The sequence below is a fragment of the Hyla sarda genome, chromosome 3, assembly GCF_029499605.1.
Source record: "Hyla sarda isolate aHylSar1 chromosome 3, aHylSar1.hap1, whole genome shotgun sequence".
NCBI lineage: Eukaryota > Metazoa > Chordata > Amphibia > Anura > Hylidae > Hyla > Hyla sarda.
This window is the reverse complement of record NC_079191.1, coordinates 95,901,627-95,916,015: the sequence shown is the minus strand read 5'-3', so window position 1 is coordinate 95,916,015 and position 14,389 is coordinate 95,901,627. Positions and strand designations below refer to the sequence as shown.

The following is a 14,389-nucleotide window of genomic DNA, read 5'->3' as shown; positions in this document are numbered from 1 at the left end:
AGAAAAAACTGGTATAGGGAGCCCAGAGGTATAATATGCAGACCTGTAAAATCTCCAAGATATAGAGGATATTACTTAAATGACAGGACTGCTGTGGAGGGCCCCTGCAATGGAGATAGATAAGGAGGTACTGTATATACGGCAGATTGGATATAGCTACAGAATTATGCTACTAATGAAAAAGGGATAAGTGCCCAATGGCAGCTAGGATGCCCATTTCTCTGCCCCTGCCTTTTGAGGGACCCACCTCCTTAACAGGGTGGCCTCAACCATGGTGCCGTTCCCTACACTATCTGAGGGGAAAAAACAATAAACATAAAGGCAGAAGATGGAGTATAATGTTATAGATATATACCCCGGGGCTCCAAATTGACCAAAAAATTGTGCTCAAAAGTGTGCTAAAAAACCCACACAAAATTAGCCAAGAAAGTGGTGTAGTCCCAATTTCCAATGCGTGTCACCTGCCCTATAACTGCAGGATCATCAGGGAAAACACTTGGCATTACTTTAACAACACATACAGATATATATATACCAGTACCTAGATGTATAGATATTCTATATAACAAAAAAGGGGGGGCTCAGCAGCATATAAATGATGGAGCAACATGAACAACTCTAGTATAGTTTGGCAACATATACAGGTATAGTATAGCTTGGCATAGAATAAAGTAAGATGGTGCAAATATATATAAACAAATACTCCACCTTACATGTGGCGTCACATGGTTGTAATCGAAAATTTTTAGCCATCCATATGAACAATGCGACGGAGATATAGCCCTAATTTACAACCCAGATGATGGGCATATACAGCCGCAGTAACAATACTAGATCACAAGATTAATTTACACATAAAGTGCATAGGGCCAGAAACAATAGATACAGATAGTACTGGCCACCAGGAATAAACCTGGAAAGTGTATATTAATATTAATAGATATATATCTAATACCCTAGTGCCCAAGCCTCTGTCCAGCCAGTGGCCATCCCCAAATGTCTCAATATGTTATGAACTGGCATATTGAGCGTACACACCATGCATATTAAACGTACCCATCAATACAGATAATGCAGATCAGTACACATCGATATAGATTGTACATGTAGGAACTGTAGTGGACGTGGACTGAATTATGCAGACCCACGCTGACTTTAGCAGATTTGACTGACTTGACTATGACTGACTAGGCTTCACCCCTTTGACTGCTTACCCTGCTTTGATGTTCACCTGAAGGGGCACTTGATTGGTGGAAGCGTGGCTGCGTGGTTAGGCCTTGGGTCTCTTCAGGACACCAGACACTCTCAGGTCTTGACTGTTCCTCAGCAGAGAATAGACTCACTAAACTAGCTCCTTCCTTGGTTTCTAAGGGAGCAGTTTGGAGGGTCCCTATAGGTCACCACACAAGTCACCTGGTCACTGACAGCTTCCCTGGTTACATGAATCGTTAACAACATTTTAAGGCATATGAACATTATAAAGACAAATGAATAAATAACAATGGACACTGTTAACCATTTATGGCACATATAATGAAGGTGGACTCAGGGGACACTGAAATAGAGTCCGCCACACAAGAAAGGGTAAAGGAGAGAAACTCCTGTACTGGGCCACCACAAACTCCCCCTCTTAATAAAAGCCATCGTTGGCATGCAGTCCTGGAGGGCAGGTGAGAATAAGTTACCCCTGGAGGCCACACAATAACAGTAGTAAAGACAGTTCCTGGGGCATTGCACCAATGTCCTTCACAGGGCTGATGAACTGGGGAAGAGTCCATTTGGCATTTATTTTTTTTTAAACGTCCATACATGCTCAACATTAGGGTGATGTGAACTGGGATTAGATGAACAACATTACTGATTAGACTATTTGAACTTGTAACTGCTTTGTGGTAAGTGGTTTTGAATCGGGCTGCCTGCGGCTCTCTACCCTGATGCCTGTGCTGATGTGGCCCATCGGCTTAAAGGGGTACTCCGGCCCTGAGACATCTTATCCTCTATCCAAAGGATAGGGGATAACATGTCTGATCGCGGGAGGTCCCGCCACTGGAGACCCCCGCAATGTCTCATGCAGCACCCACCTGTGTCTGCTGCACAGAGCGATGATCGATCCATGTCTGAAGTGTCATGACTATGAGGCCGGAGTATCATGATTAGAGATGAGCGAACTTTTGAAAATTTTCGTTTCGATCCGAATTTACAGATAAACGGCTGTTTCTGGCCCACAGAGAGCCTTAATAGGGGTGTAGAGCACTTTACCTTGTCCTAACACGCATACGGAGTGTGCTGTGTTAGTGAAATAATACTGTTATTCAGTATGACATGTAGATTACAGGTATATGATATTAGAATCACTGCTACAGAGCGTCGATGTGGGAGCAGGGAGACCATATGGTGTCAAAATTGAAGAGAATAAAGAGATTTTTTAATGTAATTATTATTTAATTTAATTTGAATTCTGGTGAGCATCGAGCTAGCGGTCCTCCGTCAGGTGAGATACCACCTGTTCCAGCCCCTGCCTCTCAGCGCCCCCCTAACTATGCAAGTGCGAATGTTTCATTTAATCAGTTATAGTTCATTGTTATCGCTCCAAGCTGTTTCATTGGATTCTTGTGATAATTCCACAGGTAATATGACGTCGATGGCCATAGGGCCTCAGTCTTGAAAAGATTACATCGATTTTTTTATTTTAAGATTTATATTAGATTCCCAAGTTTAATGTCCCGGTGTTTTACTTTGAACTAATACTGTGTGACCAAAAAATCCAATCTAATAAGGAGTCACATGGCGGCACAATGACAGAGCCTAGAGGTGGCAGCAGCATGAGGAGACCATAATCTGGCAGAATGACACAGCCTGGAATTGGCGGAAGCACGAGGAGACCATATAGTGGCAGAATCACCCACTCTGGAGGTGGCAACAGCCTGAATGACCATAGGGCCTCACAATAGAGAAGATTAAAGATTTTTTGGAAATTTTAAATTGAAGATTTTAGATATATTAAAATTTAAGGTGCCAACAGCATAAGGAGACCATATGGTGGCACAATGACACAGCCTTGAGCTGGCGGCAGCATGAGTAAACAATAGGGCTTCACAATCCCTAAGATTAAAAGATGAATTTTAAAAGGGAAATTGACGATTTATGGTAGCTAGTGCTACCATAAAATATTTTTTAGGTAATGTCCCAGGCCCAGCAGCATCAGTAAAGCATATATTGGCTGAATGGCACAGCCTGGAGTTGGCTGAAGCATGAGGAGACCATATAGTGGCTGAATGGCACAGCCTGGAGGTGGTTGAAGCATGAGGAGACCATATAGTGACTGAATGACACAGCCTGGAGTTGGCTGAAGCATGAGTCGAACATATAGTGGCTGAATGGCACAGCCTGGAGTTGGGCGCAGCATGAGGATACCATATAGTGGCTGAATGGCACAGCCTGGATTTGGCTGAAGCATGAGGAGAACATATAGTGGCTGAATGGCACAGCCTGGATTTGGCTGAAGCATGAGGAGAACATATAGTGGCTGAATGGCACAGCCTGGAGGTGGCTGAAGCATGGGGAGACCATATAGTGGCTGAATGGCACAGCCTGGAGGTGGCTGAAGCATAAAGGGACCATATTGACTCTGTATGTTATAATTCCTGTTTGTTCATGGAGTCTATTCTGACTCATCCATTTCCTAGTTTGTGTCCAGTGTGAACAGTGTCCTATATTTATATCCTGTTTGGTTGACCTGATCTTTAGAGTTTGTTAGCTCATGCACTGATCATAGAGTTCATGATCACTGAATTAGTGTTTCCTCTGCGCTTTACCATTGATCTATAGTGTTCCTCTGTGCTTACTCTCTGATCTATGTCCTCTGAACTTTATCTGTTTATGTTAGTTATCTGAATCCAGTAGTTATAGTGTTTTATGTTCCTGTAATGTTCTGACTTGTTGACAGATTAACAGGTAAAAAATATAACACCAGCAGTACACAACAGTGCTGTAGCACACAAAAGCTGTGTCCTAAACTCAAAATTGTATTATACCATCTACAGACTAGTATAATCAGCAGATGATTTGTTGTGGAACAAAGACACAGAATTGCACTGAAAAATTATTCCTGCCTCCTCTGCTAAGGTTTATCAAGCTGAGGCAGCTTGTTCAAATGTATGAGGCAACACACAGCTCTCTGTAATACAATGCTGTAGAAAGTGACTGAGGGGTTAATCGCTGCAGTAAGAATTAATTTCTGAGCAAAAAACGCTGTGCTGTGTGTCCTACAGAAGGCTGATGTGACTAGGAGGGGAAACGCTGCTGCAAATAGCTTTTCTGTGTATCACACACACACAGGCTATCCGTCCTATCTCTCTGCAGTGTAATGAATGAAGTGACTAGCCAGAATATGGCTGCCAATTATATAGGGCTGTGACATCACAGGGGTGACTGGATGCTGATGGGCTGCATGCTGCATGTGATTCAGAGTCATCCTGCATACCATTGTTCCCGCCTTCCCATAGTTCCTTGCCCCATGTCCTCACATGTGGATCCGCCATTTTAGATGCCCTGGAGCCTGGACTGCATTAAATGGAGTTTAATGTAGCGATTCACGCAATAGAATCGCGTCGATATTCGGATTTGTTGCGAACCCAATTTTTCATGAAATTCGTAGCGAATTTGGATTCGTAGCTTCGATTCGCTCATCTCTAATCATCTCGCCCCCTTGTGACGTCACGCCCCACCCCCTCATTGTAAGCCTATGGGAGGGGGCATGATGGCCGAAATGCTTCCTCCCATAGACTTGCATTGAGGGGGCGGGATGTGATGTCACAATGGGGCGGAGTCGTGAAATCACAATACTCCGGCCCTGTAGTCGTGACACTTCAGACACGGAGCAATCATCGCTCTGTGCAGCAGACACAGGTCGGTGCTGCATGACAGATTGCGGGGGTCCCCAGCGGCAGAACCCCCCTCGATCATACATCTTATCCCCTGTCCTTTGGAGAGGGGATAAGATGTCTTAGGGCTGGAGTACCCCTTTAAGCTACCTATCCCCATAACATTTAGTTAGCAGTTATTTACCTTTTTACAACACATGACAATATTACATATGTACACAATAGCTCTGCCACTTTTATCTATGCTACTTATGACCTTCAGGTGATCTCTCTGGCCAGAAGAGAACCCTGTGCACAGTGGACAGGAAATTATAGACATAAGACATTACATTTTGAAGACTGATGTGGGCTGAATATACATTGACTAGAAGGCTACAGTCCTAACTGAATTTGACATGACTACCTTAGGTACACAAAATATACTATGTACATTACTGACTAATGTATGTTTATACTGACTCTTGTACATGAAATTATATATTCTCTAATGACTATACACGACTAAATAGTAATAGCATGTTTTTGACTACTGACTTCTATATACATAAGTACTCTGTACCTAGAGGGCAGTTGGCCTTGTGTAGACCGCTGAGACCTGTGTAGCACCACCTCTGGAGAATCAAGAACTGGAGGGACCTTTGGAAACTCTGCAGGTACTTCGTCAACAATCACTGGATCCTGAACTTGATCGGGGATCGGCAGAATAGGGACTGCTGGTGTACTGACTAAAGCTGGAGGGGCCAACCCCGGTGCTGAAGGTGACTGATGAACGCTGGCTGACTCGGTGATAACATAGGGAAGTCCATGGATGGATGGATCCCTTCGCAAGGAATATACTCTCTTGCTGGTCTGACACATGGAGGAAGCCGTTACTGTGTAGGGCTCAGTCTCCCAGATGGAATTATCTTAACCAGACTTTGTCGCCCACCTGCAGTGGCTTGGCTGTGGCATGATGGTTGTAATTGTACTGTTGCCTTTGTCAGGCCTCATACATTTTTTCACTGACAATCTCTTTGGCCTCTTGAATCCGCCTTTGGTGATCAGAAACCCACTCAAGGGATGCTTGAGGAGAATTGTTGATCGGGTCTTGCAACACTAATGTCCGATCTTTAAGCAGTTGTCCATGTCGTCCCATTATCAAGTAGAAAGGAGTATATCCGGTGGAACAATGCACGGTATTGTTGTAAATCTCCAGCAGCTCAGGTAGTGCCTGGGGCCATTCTTCTTGTTGTGACACAGAGGCTGCTCACAGCATATGGATGAAGACTTGATTGATCTGCCACCAGAGCCCATTCCCTTGAGGGTGATAGGTGGTGGTTCTGAGTTTCTTGCAGTCATGGAATTTACAGAGCTCTTGAAATAGTTGGGCCTCAAAGGCCCTTCCACGGTCAGTAAAGACAGACTCAGTACATTCAAGGGTTTGCACCCACTTAGAGTAGAACATCTGGGCCACTATCTTGGCTGTGAGATCTTTGACAGCGACAACGACAACCCACTTGGAATAGTGATCCACCATGGCTAGAGCATAGGTATACCCGGACCGGGTTGGATACAATTTCACATGGTCTAGCGCGACCAGCTGGATGGAGTTGACAGGTGCTTTTTTGTCCTTACGCACATTCTTGGTGACGTCACAGACAGAACATTCACTGCACCATTTCTCAATGTAACTCCGCATTCCAATCCAGTAGAATCTTCGCCAGACAGTGGCTTCTGTCTTGTGGACTCCAAAGTGTCCCGACTGGTCATGATATGCATTAAGGACCATCATCGTCTCTTTGGGGAACCAGAATCTGATGAAGTCGATCACCAGAGACCGGATCCAAAGAATTTAATTACAACAGTTCTTTGTGCACAAACAGTTCCTCTGTAGCCACAGACGCTTCAGTCACAATGGACCCCGTTAGACGGGTTGGTACCTTTTTTCACCAGAAGGAGAGATCCCCCATAACTCCACGAGGGTGGTAGCGACATTCTGGTTCACAAACCGTTGGTAAAATGGGGGCATCTCCACATCTTCCCACCCAGCTTCAACAAGTGGCTTTTCGCCAGGGGTCATCCGAGACAGTACATCGGCATTGACGTTTGACTTCTGTGCTTGATAGTGAAGCTGTAATTAGCTCATCTTGAAGCTTATCGTTGTTCAAGGGCACACAGTTTTGCAGTGTTCAAGTGGGCCAATGGGTATTATCAATGTAGACAGTAAATGGCATAGCAGCCAAATAATCCTATAATTTTTCTGTCACAGCCCATACCAGGGTGAGAAGTTCCAATTTGAACAAACTGTAATTGCCATTGTTTTTCTCTGCTCCTTGCAGATTTCAACTGGCGTATGCCATCACTCTCTCTTGTCCATCCTGAACTTGGGATAGGACAGCTCCCAGACCTTCAAAACTAGCATCAGTATATAGCCGGAACGGCTGACTGTAGTCTGGATACGGCAAGTTGGGTGGTTCTGTCAGCAGATGCTTGAGAGCTCGGAACGCTGTCTCTTGCTCTCCGGCCCATTCAATAGGTAGTCTTCCTTTGTAATTCTCCTTCGCCGTACCCCATAGGAGAGCTGTGAGGGGTTCTGCAATTTGGGCAAAGTGTGGGATGAAACGGCGGTAGTAGCCGGAGAATCCTAAGAAGTTCCTGACATCCTTCACCGTGCCCTGTGTAGACCAGTTCTTGACAGCATCCACTTTTTCAGGATTTGGCTGAACTCCCTCTGCGCTGACAACGTGGCCGAGGTAGTGGACTTGGGGTTTGAGCAAGTGACACTTTGATGGTTTGATCTTCAACCCATGTTTGATCAGGACTTGAAAGACGTCTGATAGATGGCTGAGGTGTTCCTGATAAGGCTTAGAATACACGATGACATCATCCAGGTATAATAAGACACTTTGGAAACTCAGATGTCCCAGACACCTTTCCATCAGAAGCTGGAATGTAGCAGGGGCATTGCAAAGCCCAAATGGCATTTTTTTTTTTTAACTTTAACAACCCCATGGGTGTAACAAAGGAGGGCTTCTCCTGATCCTCCGAGGCCATGGGCACTTTCCAGTACCCGCTGGTTAGGTCCAGGGTGGAAAAGTAAGCAGCAGACCCGAGGGCCGTAAGTGACTCTTCAATTCTTGGCAGAGGATAAGTGTCTTTATTTGTGACATTGTTAAGTTTCCTGTAGTCGACACAGAAGTGGATAGTTCCATCTTTGTTCTTGACTAGGATGAGTGGCACTGCCCAGGGACCCTGACTTTCTTGAATCATGTCCGCCTCCTTCATGTCGGCTAGCATCTTCTTGACAGTCTGATACATGCCAGGCACGACCAGATGGTGTCTCTCTTTGATAGGCGGGCTGTCGCCTGTGAGGATACGGTGTTGGATCGTTGAGGTCTTTCTGAAGTCTGTGGGGTGTTTACTGAAAGCTTCATGATACCTCTTGGTGATATTGATGACTCCATTAAAGGAGTACTCCGGCGCGCACTTTTTTCCTTTTATCCCGTCCGGGCTGCAAAATAAAAGAAAACACACTTTCTCTTACCTACCAACGAGCCAACGGGACATCGCTGCGGCCGGTGATAGGCTGAAGCTCTGTGTGACGTACCGGGCTAACAGGAAGTAAGAAGAATACAGCCCGGGGACCGAACACCTGTAGCGGAGTGTACCGGAGCTCCGGGGGCTCTTTGGCAGGTAAGAGAAAGTGTGTTTTCTTTTATTTTGCAGCCCGGACGGGATAAAAGGAAAAAAGTGCACGCCGGAGTACTCCTTTAACCTGGTCCCATGGGGTAGTGGTGTCCCCAACCCGGAGTTGTGCCCACCAGGGATCTGGGGGGATTAGTACTGGATCTTGGATCCACCGGTGACTTGAGCCACACGCTGTCGAGCCACTAGATGTTCAGTCACAATATTTTTCAGGAGGTACAACTGAGGCACTGGAGTGTACTTGGGTAAAACAGTAGCAGAATCATACAGGTTCGCTAACCAAACTGGGACTCTTCCGTTTGAGACGGTGACATGACTTCTAGCAGCTCGGACTAATGGATGAACCTCTAGCTGCATGGGTTCCAGCAGGGCCTGATAATCCTGATTCTTGACTCCGGGCCGTGCACGGCACCATATGATGGTTTCAGTGTTGGGTTGTAAGGTCACCGACCTGATATCTTGAACTCATACTCTGCTTTTCTCGCTTTGCTTGTTGGCAAACTTCTGTTCCGCTTGTAGGACTTGGTGCTGCGCAGCCTGCTGGTCTGAAGGGGGCAAATGGGGAAGAGAGGCATACAAGGCATCTAGAATTTCAGTAAAACAATTCCTCATAATGTTCATCCCCCAATATAAATTCAGCAGCTTCTCTGTCACATTAGTTACTCCCTGCCCTGTGAGTACATGTTCACCCACTTGGATGGTTGGCTCTTAGTATCCATGTCTGGGGACTGGTTGCCCATTACCCGCAACTACTCTGAAATTGACAACCTCAGGCTCTCATAATAAACTAGCATCCCAATGCTGGTAGAAAACACATTTAGATATGGTAGACACGTGTAACCCTGCATCTATTAAGGCTTCTAAAGGTACACCTACGACAACCGTTACAAGGGGCAGGAGGCAACATAAAGTGAGAGTCCTGATTTAGGTCGTTCGAGGGTTGTACCTGATGACTGTTTTCCTGAGGGCCGGTCCTTGACCTCAGGGTGAATCCGTTTAAATCCCAGCACTGCATTTCCCAATGGCCGAGCTTGTTACAATAGGTGCAAAAATGTCTCAGTCTCTGAATACCTATTGGGTGGATGATTATAGTAACTGGGATTGCGGGGAGCAGGAGCAGGGCAGGTTTTCTAGGTAAGGACAGTTCACGATCAGGTGGAGCAGGCCGGACAGAAAGCTCCTTAACAGCTGCCGAACACTCCGAGACTGTGGTGACTGGTAGAGTAGGTTGCACTGGGTCGGGAGCAGGGAACGGTGATGGTATGGGCCTGGCCATCGCCCCTAGTGGTTCCTGAGCAGGTGTAAAGGGAGTACAAACTTCCTCTAACTCAGTCCCATACTCAATTACTTGGATAGCCAGTCTTTTAAAAGCAAGAAATGACAAGTTGGGATTTTGGACTGCTAACATTCTCAATTGAGCCTTGTCCCTCTTATTATGGACGCCATCAATGAATCTGTCCATTGATACTTTGTTGCCCTGCTCGGGAGTTATACCATTTAACTTTCATATAGCCGTAGACAGTCCTGGTACAGTCCTTCTAAAATCTGCTCCACAATCGCCTTTTCAGATGCTGGCCAGGTGCAGACTCTCTGCACCTTTAGTGCCGGTCCCTGGAGTTGTCCTGTGAGCAGCTGCACCTGTTGGTTAGGAGGGAAAGAGTAAAAGACAAACAAGCTCTGGATCCTCTCTTTGAAATCCCTTAGGGTGAAGGGGTCTCCATTGTAGGTGGGAAGGACAGGATTTCCCATGAATACTGGTGCTGTCACTGGAACACCAGGGTTGATGATGCTTGCAGGAGTCAGGACACTAGTTGCTGGACGCGGTGGCGGGCTTACCGCTGGAGATGGATGGGGCACTGATGCCCAGTTGATCTGTGGTGCTGGGTTCAGACATCTTGTGGAATTTTGAGTGTGCTGTCCCTTTAAGAGAATTGAGGTGCATTTCCCTTTAAGAGAGCTGATGAGGTGCTGCAGTGGCTCTGGTTTGGACAATAGTGGTACTACAGCAGACACTCCCTTTCTATTTTGCAGGCATCCGTGTGACAGAAGACCTAATGTGGTGTCCCGGTACCGTATTGCATACCATACCTTGTATGGTGGTCCCCAAAGTCAGAGTAACTACGCTCAGGTATGGTCCTCCAGGTGGGACAGCCCCTAGTCGCCTCTTCTCTATTCTAATTCTGTGATGTATACATGTACATATTTAATAATAATAGTGTATATTTAATATAATGTATTGTATGCTTACCTTGTTAGCGTCGCAGGACCTTCGGTCATGTGACCATGTTAATTCCTCTATGGTTTGTTAGAGGACCTTTGGAGGTCCTTTGGTCACATGTTACCCATGATTCTGTGTAAAGGTGATTGACAGCAGCATTGGACCAATCAGCTCTAGTCCAGCCCCTGCCCATATAAGGGAGCTGTAGCCAATTATCGCTCTCTTGGGTTGCTGCTCTCGTGGATGCCGGACTAGCAGGACGGATCTGCGCAACTTTCAAAGACACGCTAGGCCTGAAAACCTACCGGCCTCAGCAGAAACTAAACCGTGAGTTCTAATCTAATCCCCACTAAAGCTAGCGTGACTACTGGACCGAAACTAAATCCCCTAAATCCAGTGGAACAGGGCATATCAGTCTAAAGACTCAAAATTGCTTAATGTCCCAAGCTTTGTCAATCTCCAAGAGAATTTGCATTTGTAGAGACTGTTCCTGTTGTAAAGCTTGCATAAAATCTTCAGTAAAAGTTCCAACTGTTTTCAGCAAAACTCTCTGGTTGTGGACATTCAATTATTCTATACCTCCCTATCGCTCTTAGGAAGGGTGGCGGTAGGACAAGCATTGCAGTGAAGCCCTCACCCTGGCGTCATGAATAGCAAGGGTTAACAAGCCCCCTTTAATAACCGCACAGCTACACTCCCTACACCCAACTCCACCAGGCTATCACACTAACAAGCAGACTTGCGGACAATACTGGGATACTGACAACAAACTGTGGTTCAGGAGATTCTATACTGATGATCAGTGATGCTTGCAGACTTGCAGTGCAGTGCTGACTTTGTGAGCAACAGCCGGGGATAAGCGCAGCAGCCGTAACTTTCAAGAAGGCTGCACTCAGGGAACTTCCTGCTTGGGTCCACTCAGGAAAATCTTCCCCTGTGCAACACAGGGCAGGCTTTTTGGTTCCTCCTCGCTGAATTGAAGAGGCGTCACCTCTGGGGACTGACGTGGGTGGAGCTGTGACCACTCTTACGTGCGGGAATCGCTGGACCAGATTAACTCAGGTACACACTACACACAGGGCTGCTCGACTTTTATACGGTTCACAATGGCAGACAGCAGATGTTTGTTCACCTCCCCCTATATTTCACAAGCGCCTCGCAACATACAAGTTTCACTAACAAAGTCCCGTACACTTTCTGGCGCAATTTCTGTTGCAATACTGGACACAGTTCAGACTGCAAGGGGTACTTTTTTGCAGAAGGCGCACACCCGTATCTTGTTCGTAGGATGCCAAAAGTTGTGGTGAAGGTGTGATGAAGGTCAGATGTTATCACCCTAGGGGCAGATGGCACTAACCCCTTGTATTTGTGACGCCAGGGCATGGTTATCCTCTACACCACCCAAGGTATGGCCGCTGGTTCCTGGGCTAGGCACGGGGCAAATAATCACTCAGATGCAAAGTTACGGAACAACGGCAGTTTTACTGAGGTAGACAGATGGAATAGTCTTTACAGCTCAGGTAGGCCCAAGGAGATGACCAGTGACTTAGGAGAATGGCAGGCTCGCTGGAACTTGTAGTGGACTTGGACTGAATTATGCAGACCCAAGCTGACTTTAGCAGATTTGACTGACTTGACTATGACTGACTAGGCTTCACCCCTTTGACTGCTTACCAGGCTTTGACGTTCACCTGAAGGGGCACTTGGTTGGTGGAAGCGTGGCTGCGTGGTTAGGCCTTGGGTCTCTTCAAGACCCCAAACACTCTCAGGTCTTGACTGTTCCTCAGCAGAGAATAGACTCACTAAACTAGCTCCTCCCTTGGTTTATAAGGGAGCAATTTGGAGGGGTCAAATAGGTCACCACACAAGTCACCTGGTCACTGACAACTTCCCTGGTTACATGACTTGGTAACAACATTTAAAGGCATATGAACATTAGAAAGACAAATGAATAAATAACATAGGGCACTGTTAACCATTTATGGCACATATAATGAAGGTGGACTCAGTGGACACTGAAATAGGGTATGTGGTGTCCTGGTACCGTATCCTATCCGGTACCTTTTATTGTGGGTCCCCATAGCCAGAGTCCCTAGGACGTCGGGGTCCCAATTGTCTAGTTCACCCCTAGTCACCTCTCATCCAGTTGGTAATTGTCCAGTAACCACTTAGGATTTGGATGTATAAGATTGTATAAATGTAAATAAATAAATAGTTAATTACCTGCCCATAGCGCTGCTGAGATCAGTGAGTCTAGGCCTGAACCTTGTGGCGACGGCCGATAACTTCTAATTTCTGAGTGTATCAATCCCCACACACTCTGCAGGATCACCGGACCTTATCTATCCCCTAAATCCGGACGGATCTGCAATAACTACCCTAAAATCAGAGACTTTTAATATCATTCAAGGACTGCAACAATTGTCAGTCATTGAAATATATATAGAGACTGTTTGCCTGAGACTGTCATTGTTCATTGGATGTACTGCAAGCACTTAAGTAAAGTTTGTTCAAGTTCAAGTACCTTGTGGACCTTCAGTCATTTTATTACATGTACCTATCGTTTCTGGGAAGGGCGGTAATAGGCCGGAGAATTACCTCAGCATACTATCCCTCAGCCTGGCGTCACAAACTATAGGGTTAACATTAACCCCTTATCTACTACAACATCCCAACTACCCTACACCCCCCAAGGCTCACCACAGGTACAAGACAGAAAGGGTACAGAAAGGGTACATGAGAGCAACTCCTGTACTGGGCCACCACAGATTAATCTGCCAATGGAGACTATCCAAAGGAAACGCAGAGAAATGCAGTACAATTACCCATACAGGGGTTAAAGCGTTAGTGTCAAGTGAAAAAACTTTTGTCAAGATGTCCAGATATGTCGAAAGTTTAGATTGCAACAAATCTCTAAACTCCCCAGCCGGCTGCCCGATCCAACTCTTTTACTACATAGGGTAATGCAGTGAAAGAGTTGAATTTCATTGACAGCCATCATGCACTTCATGCTGTCATGCACTTCAAGATAAAATAATCCCAATATTGCTGGATATGAAAAATTATTAGCAACATTTTCTATTCATCTAATGTCTAATTTACTAGTATCTGATCGGTTGTTGTGTGCAAATCTATTTTTATTTGATTGACAATCGATGTCCAGTCACTTATAGAGCCACCAGTCTGTGGAGGCTGAAATCATGGATTGTAAAGATGTTCCTAAACCACAGACCTATACAGGACAAAAAACTTTGCCCTGGTGAAACCTGCCCTCTTTGCTGGGCTTGTCAGTGTGATATTTACAATAACTGATCAAAATGTTACTGCAGAGCATATGCATCTACACTGATCCCACACTCACCGCATGGGTAAGGTCTATAGAATGTTATGAGAGGTACATTTAATCTATATGCTACTAACCAATCTATTGCTGCTTTGCTATAGGAAGTATGAATGTAACTTTAGGATCAAAGTTGAATATCATAAGGAGTAAAAGAGTGGTGACTGATAACACCATATCTGCTGCTGATATCATCATCACTGATGGCAAGATCAGTAATATTCTACCTTATGGAAAAGTACAGTCAAGTGCATCACAGGTAAT

The 14,389-nt window shown here is 45.6% G+C and overlaps 2 protein-coding genes across 9 annotated transcripts in view; one reads left to right on the top strand and one right to left on the bottom strand.

The window, feature by feature from the left end:
* Positions 1–14,389, bottom strand: part of KIF1A (kinesin family member 1A) — a 331,661-nt gene that overhangs the window by 267,268 nt on the left and 50,004 nt on the right. The gene's annotated exons all lie outside the window — the stretch shown is intronic.
* The window catches only part of LOC130361554 (allantoinase, mitochondrial-like), a 105,604-nt gene that overhangs the window by 43,557 nt on the left and 47,658 nt on the right, over positions 1–14,389 (top strand). For 3 of the 6 annotated variants that reach the window (XM_056564698.1, XM_056564701.1, XM_056564696.1), the window contains one exon: positions 14,230–14,384. The exons of 1 other annotated variant lie outside the window; for it this stretch is intronic. In XM_056564698.1, coding sequence (XP_056420673.1) covers positions 14,235–14,384 — 150 coding nt within the window. In that variant the 5' untranslated portion in view covers positions 14,230–14,234. Of the gene's footprint in view, positions 1–10,598; positions 10,696–10,859; positions 11,113–14,229; positions 14,385–14,389 lie in introns of those variants that run through there. 2 more of the 6 variants (XM_056564699.1, XM_056564700.1) reach the window with 2 other exon arrangements.